At 30.2% G+C, this 14,283-nt stretch overlaps 1 protein-coding gene across 1 annotated transcript; it reads right to left on the bottom strand.

The window, feature by feature from the left end:
* Window positions 1-8,316: 8,316 nt before the first annotated feature.
* On the bottom strand, window positions 8,317-9,947 carry LOC122604499. The gene is made up of 2 exons (XM_043777388.1): window positions 9,374-9,947; window positions 8,317-8,978 (listed from the first exon to the last, which is right to left on the bottom strand). Exons 1-2 carry the CDS (start codon window positions 9,945-9,947, stop codon window positions 8,317-8,319), a joined length of 1,236 nt encoding a protein of 411 aa, XP_043633323.1.
* Between the last annotated feature and the right edge of the window lie 4,336 nt (window positions 9,948-14,283).

Genomic DNA, 14,283 nt, shown 5'->3' with positions numbered 1-14,283 from the left:
TGTGCTATAAACTTGGAAAGTTTGAAGGAAAGAGATGATATGACCAAAAGCAAGCCATGACAAAATGTAAAAGATTAACTTTGGTTTTATTAGATTAAATAATTATTAAACAAAGAAAAGTAAACATCCCGGGCATCGGCAAAGACATCAAGAATCTTGATGAAATGCTCGGCGCAGAAATGGGGGAATGGGAGCATGTTCGGCGCCGACTGCCATGTAATCAATCGGGGTCAAGGTTTATCTTCCATACCATATGCTTTAATCGAGGTTTTTCATCAAGAAGTTTAAATTGAAGATCTATTTGATGAGGGGACTCTGTAATGTAAACCCATTTAAGATAACATATATTCGATCTCCCGATATTTGCGAATAATTCACAAATTTTATAAAAAATACTATGCGATGTTAATGCGATAGGCTATCAAAAAATAGACACAAGTTCGAATACACTTTGCATAATTATATCTAATGGACTCGGTTTAACGTTTGATTCGGTTCTCAAAATATTAGTCATAGCACCATCATAAAACTATGTAGAATTTTTGGACTTATATTTATGGTGTATTCAATACTTAAGATAAAAACCAGTATAATGATAATGCATTGTTTTATTAACATGTGGTGCACTACGATGTAAATGTATGTTATCACAAAGGTTAATATCAATGGCGGAGACAAGGGGGCTAGGGTATGACGAGTCTCCCGCCAATAAAAGTAAATGTGACGGATTTCTAATAGTTTGGCTAAAGCTTTCTCGAGATTTATATCGTTTAGCCCCCTTTAATGAATCTAAAAATGGAGAAATCGCACTAAGAGGAAGTCTAAAACTATTGTTGAAGATGAAGATATAGTGAGCTGGCCCAATTTATCAAGAAGACTACAGCTATACAACATAGATATTTTAATTTTAATTTTTCATTTACAGTCTTCAAGTTTTTTAAACATTTAAATAGAACCCATCTTTTAAATATAAGTTATAATATATAGTTAACTTATACTAGTAATAATAACTTAATAAGTTGTAGTTAAGAAATATTTTTTTCGTTAAAAACGTCAGAATAATTTCTTTTGTTACTTGGCTGCTGTCAATGGCTCCACTCATGGTGGTTAATATGTAAGTAGTTACTCGCAGAGGTGACTCAACAGTACTATGGGACTAGGCGATCGCTTTAGGCCCCCAAATTTTCATGGCCTCAAAATCTTGTATATTAGACTTAGTGTTTCAATATTGGATTAAGTATCATTATATAATTTGCATTGCAGTAACGCCTTTTTGATTTTTGCATCAACATCGGCATATTTTTTTATTACTTGTAGTTCAATAACAAAAGACGAGCTACTTTTTTTTTTTTTACTTTAGTTTATATGGTAATGAACTAAGCCCCCAAAATTAATCTCATTTGAGGCCTCTAAAAACCTTAAGCCGCCAGTGGTTACTCGTATATATGAGTGAGAAAATTAATTAAGTTTCTATTGTTAACTAGCAAGATGTGGTATACGGGTATTGTTGAGTAAAAAATTTTTGAAGGAAAAGGCGAGTTAGGTTGACTATCCGGAAATCAATGCAAAGGTGAAACTTGTATTTGGGATTTGGGATTCAATTCACAAGAAGTCCGTCCGTCAAAGTTAAAGGTGGTCCAAGTCTTGCGACGTGCACGCCGTAAACACCTCCAACCCCACCCCACCCTCCTTTTTCCATTAATATTTTTCTTAACATCACTTATTATATGCATAAAAGAATCTAACATCGTCACAAAATACATTCATTTGTTTGTATATTACATATTCGAATCTAGATGCACCCTTAAAAAATATAACTAATGCTAACTAATTTGTTTAGTTTGCTTGTTTAATTTTTGGTCACTTTCCATGTTCAATTATTTTTCATGCATTCAGGAAGCATAGCAACTTTGTGCACCATTTTCACTTTTTAATTTTATTTTTTGGCCTATGTGTATTTTTGTTTACTATAGTGTTTTTAGTTTTATAGATATGATGGTTTGAAATAGACAGATTAAGTTTTATTACTCCGTATATTGTATTGAATGTCATTAAAATGAGTTTAGTGTGTTGATTAAGTATGTTTGGGCTTTTTGTACATTCGATAATTGGTACTTTTTTTTTTTATTAATTTTATTGCGTTTTCTTTTTAATTTTAGTACGGTTTATTTGACGTATTGATGTATTATTAAGATTATCAGTATGCTTAGACATTTTGTATATCTCATAAGAGATGACGTTAGAATTCAAACATATAATAGGAACATCTGAATTACGGCAACCAATATCCGATGCTATTCTAGTTTTATATATTGTGCCTTGCAACCTTGTTGCCCTTGGACGGTTTGTACTTTGTTCTTGTTAGTACTAAAATGCGAATGTCTTGAAAAAGAAAGAGAAAAACGAAAGAGCTTTAGAATGAGGTTTATTGAGAAGAGTACTATACGAGAGTAAGTATCCGCGCGTTGCGGCGGTGAGATGACGGGGTGATAACTAGGTCATAGAGTGTGGTATGTATAAAGTGTGATAAGTCATAGGAGTTGATATGTCATAGAGTATGATAGTCAAATGCCTTAGTCGTACAGGCTACGTACTCGGATTTAAAAATTCGTCGAAAGTATATCGAATGACATCTCTAATGAAAGAGCATGAAATTTTAAGAACATCCATATAAATTTTATAATTTATCGATTTATGGTTTTTAAGATAAAAGATTTTGAATGAATTGGATATATAAATGATTTATGAAAGAGAGAGAAAAAAATGTTTGGTTGATATTTGATAAGAAAGAAAGAAGAAGTATTATAATTATTTTAAAAGAGTTAATGGGAGAGCCTCGAACTTCCAGCTGATCTATTTCATTTTAGTCCAACAAGTCCTACCGTGTTATATATAATTTTTTAGAAATTATTTTATTGTTCTATACTTAAAAGTTGTACACGGGGCTGAATAAGTGATAAATTACTGTTAACGTCAATTCTTTTTATATAAGTGATAAATTACTGTTAACGTTAATTTTTTTATATAGGTTATAATTCATTTCTTTTATAGCCAATTATAGTCTCTTAATTTTTTATAATATTTTAGGGTAAAGAAGTGCACTCTGTTCAGGGAACCACATGGAATCTCATCATGACTTCTTCGTAATTAAGTTTTTTTTGTTTTTGATACATTCACTTAATATTAAGATGGTTTGAACATCTCTAAAGATCGAATCTACATCTATTAACTTCACTCAATAGCCATTTTTTACAAGACAAATAGCTTAATGAGTAGTAATTTTCTATAGGGTATGATCTATAGCCTAATATTATTTAACTTCACCTTTTTTGATTTTATTTTATTATTATTATTATTATTTTTTGTGCCGTTGTTAGTAGGTGTATGTATATTGCCAGCTAAAACCCCACCAAGCCCCCAACAACAATGCGCATTGCAATGTATCATGTTACGATCATCTATCAATTATTAATTAGATACAGACGGCAGGCAGCCACTCGTGTAGGTTGTTGTCAATTGTTGATAATCAAAGTTATAGTTTGACTTAACCCCACCCAAAGTTTATAGTTTGACTATTGTATTAAAAAATGATGGTGAGTCACTAGGTTGTGAGAAAATGTGGATTCATTATTTGATCATTTCCATAATGCAAGAGTCATGCCTTAGTTACTACACTAATAAAATTTCATAAAATTTTAACCCACGTAGGAAGGCATATTTCTTCTAGGACTTTGTTAAACATGGCTTATTAAACAATGATTAACGTGGTCAAATGTTATGATTTTACAAAAGGTTTCAAATTCTATATAGAAACATTTTAAAGTTAACTAGAAAAAATTTGGATCAAATGGTAACTTGGTAAGGTGATTATGTTTGATTAACAATGCTTTTATGCATGTTTGAGGAGCGATATATTTTTCATTTTAAAATAGAATTTTATTTGTGGTTTACAAACCCGCAACTAATAAAAAGTTTTAAATGAAATGTTTTAAACGAAACACAACCTTAACTTTTAAATATTCGTGATAATTAAATTGAAAAACTCTATGTATGCCGTTAGATTAAGCAATAACAATTGTACATTTAAATAAATTCCGAATCCGAAGTTTTTTTTATAGTTTATATAAAGACAAAAATGCAATTCTGGTTTGAACTATTTAAATAAGATACATAATGAGACAAGTTTTTCCTATATATCTCATTTTGATTTTGATATTTATATCACAAAAATAGCGAAGGGGAAAAGAACCTAATTCCATCTTTGTTATCTTCCTCATAAGTTATTGACCATCCATTTTGCTTCTTCAGACACTTTGAGTTGGATTCATCTTAATATTCTATGCTTTTTTATAGTTAACTTATTCTAGTGTTGTGTCTTTTGACAATTTTTTTTAGGGTTTTGCTAAACGAAGCTTTAAGAACTTTTGTTAAGATGCATTAAATAGTTGTATAATTACCATAAAAATCAAGGGTAGACATTTGATATAGAAACGTACAATCTTTTTATAAACGTTAAGTGAAGCCGTAAGGACTTCATTTAACATTTTTCTTTCTTTCAATTGATTTAAAACATCCAACAAGATAATTACTCGTATATATTTATGTTGTAAGATGTTTGATAATGATCTGTCAACAATTACATTAGCCCTCGTGTCTTGGGGTGTTTAAAGTTTCAAATATTAGAAATATACATCTGGTTTTAAAAAAATATATATCAAAAATGTTCTCATATATTTTTGGATACTGAAAATAAAGATTTAAGATATTTACCGATTTAATAAAATATTGAACATTTTATAGATCAAATAAACAAAGAATTAAGGACTTTTCGTATATTTTCGGATATCCAAAATTTTCACATATCGCTATGTGAATATCTAAAATTTCATATATCCAACTTTACAGACAAATCCATATCAGTTGTTCGGATAATGAATTCGGATGCAGGTAGTTTTCGTGTCTTGATATAATATAAACTTTCCTATACCAATTAAAACATGAAAATATCTCAAGACATATAAAGATGAGTAAATCTTGAGGAAAGTAAAGGAGTTACTCTTATATTTGGGGTCAAAGAGGGATGAGAAACTTTTTAAAGTTGGTTAAGTTGGGTAATCTAGTAAATTTAACTAAAAGAGGATATTTGAGAAGCCCCTTGAGCCACTAAAATTTTTTGGTTTCCCGCTTCTTTCTCTCTCTCTTTCTTTTTTCTTGATCTCTCTTCTATTTAATAACTAGATTATTTTCCCGCGTAATACGCGAGATAAATATACTAAACTTTAATAATAATATGTTTACTAATATAGATAAGATAAGTTTTATTTAAAACAATTTATGTATCAAAGTTGTTTAGTAGAATATACATGTTGAGTCATAGTGTAATTGGTTAGATTTGCTGATAACAAACAATGTAAAATAATGTTTAAGTCTTTAATTGTAAATTGAGTCAGCTTATGCTATCTTTTAAGTTAGGTAAACTGTCTTAAGTTAGATCATCTTAGATCTCTAATCTGGCATAATATTCACATGTATTGATATAATAAGTTAAGAAGTGTTTATTCAAGATGTATTAATGTAGATTATAACATTTGATCTATATCAAAGATTAAGAACAAAAATACAAGATAAAGTTGGTTGTAAAAGTTAGTTTGGACTTACGGTTAGCTAGAATGAACAACCTTGGCGCTTACATCATACAAATGTCCTAAGCTGCTTTATTTTCAGGTTATTGGAATCAACTTTAGGATTGGATAAACATAAAATATAAAAGGTACCGAGTACCTAACCGATCCTCAAGCATTGGTGGTTGTCCTTTATATGAGTTATTTTCTCTAATTGGCCATGAAAAAGTTTATTGCTAGTTATAGGGTACAAATATTACTATCAAAAAAATTATCTTTATGCAAAGGTCACAAGATCATTGCACGTAGACAAAATTGGACGATATTTAACTAAGATGCATATGAATATTATGTCTCATTTAAGGTATGCATCCATACCATTCTTTATTTCACACCATTAAGTAAAACATTTTATTCAGCATAATAATGAAATTCTCAGTATATGATAAGATTACCAACAACATGCATGATTACAATTTTAATAATTAGTGTTTTTTGAAATTGATTAATTATAAAGTTTTTGTGAAAATAATTGTTCTTGGTGCAATATTATTGGCTCATAACTATCTATAAAGATCGTGTCTTGTGTTTAATCGTACTTTGATTTAATTAATTAGCTGACTATTATAATTTTATTAAATTAAATATTTACAAAAATATAAAATAATATACATACTAAGTTTACATGTTGTAAAATATAAAAAATAAAATATACTTAAAACTTTTGTCTAAATATTTAAAGTAGAAAGACTGGTGTTATGATTGACCAATAAAAGTAAATAATATCATTATCATTTTGATTTAAATGCTTAAAAAAAAAGTTAAATCTTTAATGGTCTTTACATCTACATAACATAATTTAAGAAGTGATCTAAATAGAAGGTCTTGAGGAGAGAATGATCGAATGCTCGTTTTTATTTTTTATTATTTAACTTGTTTATTTTGTTTTCACTTTTTTGATTTTTTTTTTATTAATTCATTCTATAACAAAAAGGTTTTAGTTAAGAAAATTTCTCTAATCCGAGTTAGTAAACTATACATATAAAGGTATGGTACAGACTTCGCCCTTAAGGATATTAATAAGGAGTAGCTAATGGGAGTGACAGACTCATAGGTCATAAAGAGTGATATGTCGTAGAGAGTGATCGGTAATGGAGTCATTTACCTAATGGGCTTCGCTCCTAATAATCTCCCTTCGTGAAATAATTAGACTATAACATTACATGCGAGACACCTCTGGCACTTAATTACAAGCACTTAATTAAACATGTATACCTTCGTAGTAGGAAAAAAAAACCTATACCGTTGGTATTAGTATTTATTTATGTTATCTACTAATAAACTAAAACATGATTGATATGTTCTTCAAACGACATGTGGCGTAATCATTGATCGACACATGTCCTTTTAATTAATTTATTTTATTAAATTAGCTTTTTTAATTGTATATAAATTCAATTTCCGTCTTAGATTTATAATTAAACTCTAACTCTTGGCTTATTAATACAAAATTAAGACATTATAACCTTATATGATTGATCTTTTTTTATTAATAAATTGTCTCTTTTTCTTTCTCAATTCTTCAACAGTTATTAACATGAAAACTTCAAAAACATGAGTTTACGATCCGAAATCACAAGGATATTTGTCGTCATCCATTATGCTTACAAATTCTGATTTTGATGTGATTTTAAAAATTTAAGATAAATCCAAAACTCTTAGTAAACATATTTATATTTGTTATTGGTATTTATTAGTATAATTTAGCTTCGATCAGCAGTTTATTTAACCATAAATTGTTTCATACTCATAAATCATGTACGAGACATATTTAAATTTTTTTATGATACAATCTATATAACTACCGTACCTCGTATGAATATTAGGAATAGTATTGAATAGAGCTACAATATATATGAACTCATATGCATGTATGTATATATATATACATAATATATATATATATATATATTACTTTATTATCACGTTACTGATTGATCGATCTTGACTTCCTAGGTAGTCTTTTTATAATATTATTATTGTGATGTTATTATTTATGGTATATTAACATAATTAAGAAGGGTATATTTTGATAAAACATATAAAGTATAGGTATTAATATTGTCATTTAATAAAGATAAAATAATTAAATTTAATCTAACGGTTATAAATCAAAGATGGACTTCATCTAAAGGTTATTATTTGTTTAAAAATGAATTTAGGACCTTGTTATATATATATATATATTGGTAGATAGTTTTTTAATTGTTACAAAATTAAATTAGATATTATCTTATCTATACTATATTATAAAACAGATTTTCTCTACATTTTCAAAATTAAACTTAAATTTTAAATATTGATTTTAAATACTTTTTTAAAATACACCTCCTATCTATTATACTTTTGAAAAGTAACTTTTATTAACCAAGTCCCGACAAATCGTCGGCAACAAAGAATTACAAGTACATATTAACAACAATTTGAAAGAAAGTCAGTCCCTTCAAGAAATAGACTTAAACTTAGATCTACTCTTGAACCACAAAACGCACAAAGACTTAATATTTAGAATTATACTCGACCCGTTAATAGACTTATTCTCAAATTTCTTCTCGTTCCTTGTCTTCCATATATACCAACATCTAATAAATATTATACCTTTGAGTGCCAATTTCTCAACCCTGTTCTTCCCCGGCTACTCATGAAATTCCATAAGATCTTTGATTTCGAACACCATGAAAGGGGTCGTACGACACCACTCTTTCACAGCCTGCCAAACTTCAGCTGCAACCCCGCATTCACAAAAGATGTGTTGGGCAGTCTCAGATTCTTCCCAACAAAGCACACACCTCGGGTCACCAAACATATAATTACGGGTTTGAAGGGCTGACATGGTAGGGATACGTTCCATTATCCCCCTCCAAACAAAGATATTACACTTATTTGACACCCATTTACACCAGTCAAAAACATACCTATCACTGAAGTCTCTGTCACTGATCATCAGCCCTTTCATCGCTCGCATAGTAAATGTCTTGTCTTTTCCTCCAACCCACATCCAATTATCTTTCCTTTCATGTAAAGTAACATTTTGAAGTAATCTGAATAATTCATCCCTTTCACTTTGCTCCACCATAGAGGCTGCCATATTGGCCCAATACCCAGGCCCATTAAACCTGCCCGTAGCATTATCGAAGAAATCCGCAACAACAACTTTCTTTTGCTTATCCAATCTAAATAAAGTATGGAACCACACCTTAAGGGGGTCGTTACTTATCCAACTGTCCAACCAAAAACGAATCTCCCTGCCATCTCCAATTTCCCCTTTTACACGTTGGAGCACTCCCAAATCGGCCACTTTCAATGAGACAACCCCATTTACAATGTTTTTCCAATTACCAGTCACGCAATTGTTGACCAACAACAACCTTCATTCTCTTTTGGTGTCATGAATAACATCAATAACTTTCCTCCATAGACTATTAGGCTCATTATTATACCTCCATACCCACTTCACCAAAAGAGCCAAATTAGCATCTTTCAATCTGCTCAGCCCCAACCCACCCTTATTCATAGGTGAAGCGACCCTCTCCTATGAAACCCAATGAATTTTATTCACCGAGTCCGAACCACCCCATAGGAATTTTCTGATAATCTTTTCCAACCCCTCCACACACTCACATGAACCTTAAAAATAGAAAAGTAATAAGTAGGAATACTCTCCATGACAAACTTGATCAACGTGATTCAACCTGCCATATAGAGACTTATCGCCTTCCACCGAGCTAATCTTGCCTCAAAAATGTCAAACAAGAAGTTCCAGTTCACAAATCTGTTCATATTCGCCCCAATAGGAATGCCAAGACGGTTAGAAGGGAACGAACTCGCTCCACAATTAATCCGGGCAGCCATATTAGATATCTCGGCGTCACAAATCCCAATTCCATATAAATTAGACTTTCCAAGGTGAATATTAAGTCCAGAACACAAATTAAAGATATGAAGGACCCTGGCTACATTAATGAGATTATCTTCTACCCACTCACCCAAGATTACACAGTCATCGACATAGAGCATATGAGAAAGAGAAAGACGATCATTCCCCATCTCGACACCATGAATCACCCCAGCCTCGGTGGCCTTATTAAACATAACCGACAAAGCTTCCATAACAATTATAAACAATAAAGGTGCAAGCGGATCACCTTGTCTCATTCCTTTGTGAAATTGGAATTCAAAGGTAGGGGATCCATTAACGAGCACAGAGGATCTCGCAAACGACAAAATACCGTACACCCATTTATGCCACTTTACAGGGAATCCCATCATCCTAAATATCGATTAAAAATCTCCAGTTAATGTTGTCATATGCTTTTGCAAAATCGATCTTCAAAATAAACAACTTCCTGTTCTTCTTCCTAGCCCAAGATATAACTTCATTGAGAACGAGTGGGCCATCAACAATACACCTCTCACCTAGAAAAGCAGTTTGATTAGAAGAAACAATGGTGCCGATCACTTTTTTGAGTCTGCTTGCAAGGACCTTAGAGATCGTTTGTGTTTAGGGTTTATTTATCTAAAAAAACTATATACCCTTTCTCTCTCCTTAAATCTCAACCAATCATTTTGTCTCTCTCTCCTTCATAAATAATTTGTTCCTCCAATTCATTCAAAATTTTTTATCTCAAAAATAAATATATGGGTGTTCTTAAAACTTCATGATCTTTCATTAGAGATGTCATTCGATATACTTTCGATGAATTTTTAAATCCGAGTGCGAAGCCCGTACGGCTAAGGCATTTGGCTATCATACCTTACGACTTGACCTATCACCTCCACCATTTCACCACCGTAACACACACTATCTCTCGTACTCTATTATAGTTCAAAACAATAAGTTCATATATGTTTATATATATACATTTTTCATCATTAAAAAGAAATTAATTGGTATTGGTTTATGAAACGAAAACTATAAAAATATGTTTTTGAAACTGTCCGTCTATCGGACGGGTTTTAAAACTAGTATCAATATGTAGGGGTTGGGGCATTTTCTAAAGGTTCATTCATGGGAATTTTCTTATAAGCCCTTTGAAGTTTTTTTTAAGAATAAAAAATAAAATAACCCCAGCCTTGACTTTCAAACAAGGTTGTAAGAGATGTTTTTTTAAAGTATCATCCTCTAGCTCCTAAAAATCCTTTAGAAAGCCTTTTTCAAACATACACTCAATGAGTTTATTTTATTTATTTATTTATTATTATTATTATTATTATTATTATTATTATTGTTTTTATAATTATTATTAAAGATAAGCGTTTTTTTAAATCATATATAAAATACCCGCTAAGGGCTCAAGGGAGAAAAATTAAGCGGGTGTTTGTTATTGTGATTACAAAACATATTTTACGTGTTCAAAATAGATTATGCGTTTCCAAAACTGCGTTTTGAAAAAGCAGGTACATACATGCTTCTTCAAAACTGCGTTTTCATAGCAGATAATCACTTTTTCACACAAAATTTTTTTTAGATTATTTGCGTTTTATCAAGGTAATAATCAGATAATCACCTCCAAACGCATTCCCAAACACCCTCTAACCCCGTTTACATAAAAATACGATCTTAAAACAAAAACAAACACCACAAGAATGCCTATTGCAATTATAGATTGGAAGAGATGATTTGTGCAAAATTTTTAAAATATCAGTACGATTCTTTTATGATTAACTCTCAAATTTGATTATCTGTTCCAAAAAAAAAAAAAAAAGAAAAAGGAAAATTGTTTTTGATTATCAACTATCAATATTGAAGGAAATTGAGTATTAAAAATTAGGTTGAAATTTTGATATAAATAAAATAAATGTTTTCAAAGTTGGGGACATGAGTTTTCTTGGAGTTTACCATTCAAATGAAATCGTAATTGGTTGATTTTATTATCAAATTTCTATCAAACTGAAAAAACTCCCCACGCAAAGACAAAGAAAGGGTACATGTACATATATTCCCATATGGAGGATTTGGATTTTTATTGGAACTTTTTCATTCCCACTTAAAGTTTACATACTTTACCGTGATAAACGAGGGATATCGAACAAAATGACTTTCCGTATCTCTTCACTAACTTTAAGGAAAGTTCTTATAAGTTTACATTTTGAATGGCGTGGTTCCATCGAAAAGTAATATTTAATACCACCAAATTCACAAAGTTAATTGAAAATTTCGCTTCACTAACTTTATGTGAGTATAGTCAAAATTTAACAATGCATAAAGTATCTTCAACATGTTGGTTTTATCACTTGGTGTGTTATCTTCAACCGCACTACGTATATTCTTATACTAGTGTTCAGACCCGTCCAATTGGACGGGTAGTCTTAAAATATATTAATCAAAGCTACAAAATTAGAATTTAAATATATTTTATAGATATACCGAAATCAACTTGGAAATTTGCTACCTCGAAAATTATTCAGGAAAAAAAAGGAACCCAATCAAGGATATTCAAACGTCGATCAAATGATGTGGAGACGACAAAATCCCTATGACCAATATAACAACTTAATCAATATGAAAACTAAAGAAGAAAACATATGAAAAATAACTCTATATAAATATTCATTCCAATTTACCCTTTTTATTTAACTTTAGTTAAATAAAAAGTTAGCAGTTTGTTATATCAACACAAACAACAATTTTAAACTAAACGATTGTCATACGTGAGTTGTATTATAGATTGTCAATAAAACCGAAAAGTGTAAGTTAATCATTTTTAAATTTGGTGAAATAGTCTATTGGTGATGGAAAACAAAAAAATGTTAATTAATTATTTTTAAGTGTAAGTTGGTGATAGAAAAACAAAAAGTATAATTAATTATTTTTATATTGGGTTAAAGTGTAAATTGATGATAAAATATCAAAAAGTGTAAATTAATTATTTTTAATTGGGTTAAAGTGTAAATTGATGATGGGAAATCAAAAAGTGTAAATTAGTTATTTTAGATTGGGGTTAAAGTGTAAATTGGTGATGAAAAATCAAAAAGTGTAAATGAATTTAGATTAATATTAAAAAATTAGAGGATTAATAAGGATGGAGGATTAGGCTAAAGGAGGGGGATTAGGGGTGCCAAGTGTACCCTCAACCCGCTCTTTTAGTTATATTACTAGATTTAATCCCGTGTAAAACACGGGTGGATTAAAGATATAAGTCATAATTTGTCTTTGAAATTGAAATAATGGTTAAAATTCGATCATCAAATTATATTAAAATGTAAGATTGTTAAGTTTTTTTTATTATTGAAAAATGTACATATTTATTATGTGGCCCATTATGATAATTGGTTTAGCCCAATTATAGAAATTATATTGGTCCACAAATAGAAATCTAAATTTTAAGGTAGCCCAAAAATCATAATTGTTTTAGCCCATACTTGATTTATATATAAAGTTGTAATTAAAAACAACTTGATGCATAATATATTTCATACATAAAAGTATGTTGCTGCCAAAAAAAATTCAAAACCAGCATTCATACTTACTAATTGTCATTTTTGTAAGTTGCCATATTACTAAACTTATAGAGTACTAATTGTCCAAACATAAAATTACAATAACTTCCATGTTAACATAATTAACAAACATCAAAATGGAGTGTTTGAAATTCCACATTATCATCAGGGTGGTATTGAAACCTCAAGGTATCATCTTCTTTGATTCCAGTCTGCATTAAAAAATAGGTCCAATCCATGATCATATGCAAGTTAGTAACATTTCCAGTCAAATGAAATGGGAAGACCATTTGATCGAAATGAAGGATTCTTGAATCGTAGTTGAACAACTTGTGCTTACGAACAAAGGTATTTGGCAAAGTCTACATGAAATGAAAGCTAATGTTAATAAGTTTTCTACATGCAAAAGTTGTTCATTATGATGAAATTTAATGAATTAAACAATAAATTTATATAAGGATTGCGGAAAAGATAAATTTTTTTACCATTTGATTCATTTGAATATTACGATGGCGAATAGTCTGAAAGCAGTGTGAGGCATCAGTTAAATGCGCAACATGAGTATACCTACATTTGTGATATTTGGTTTCAAGAATCTCCTCATCATCTGAAGAAGATGAACATAACTTGATCTCCTTCCTATGATTAATCACTACATTATACACAAATGAATATGCAATATTGTTAAAAAATATGAATTTCTGGAAATTGGATAACATAAGTGCATGTAAGGAATGTTACCTTCAGTATGAACGCTTTTAAGACTTCCATCATTTTCAAAAACTTCAACCATGAAAGTCAAATCCAAATTCTTGCTAAACTTAAGAATTTGACTTGGACCAATGTCATTAATGGAACAGAAATTTTTTCATCCTACACCCTCAAAACCACAAGCCTTCTTTCCATGACGACCATCCAATTGATATTAGTGATAAGTAACAATAACTCTTGCATTCTGCTTTCTACCAAACAGAACTGCAGTATGTAGCCAACCATGATCCCTATTTTTGTTCAAACTGGATAAAAAGCATCCAGATAGTAGTTGTATAAACCAAAAAATATAAAACTCCGTTAAGTGAATATCTAAAAAAATATATGTCAATATATACCAAGAAGTGTGTGATTTATCCAGAATTGCGTACCACTTTGTCAGAAATATCGT

The sequence above is a fragment of the Erigeron canadensis genome, chromosome 6 (genome assembly GCF_010389155.1).
Source record: "Erigeron canadensis isolate Cc75 chromosome 6, C_canadensis_v1, whole genome shotgun sequence".
Taxonomy (NCBI): domain Eukaryota; kingdom Viridiplantae; phylum Streptophyta; class Magnoliopsida; order Asterales; family Asteraceae; genus Erigeron; species Erigeron canadensis.
Note: the sequence above shows the minus strand (reverse complement) of the source record. Positions and strands in the feature narration are given on the sequence as shown.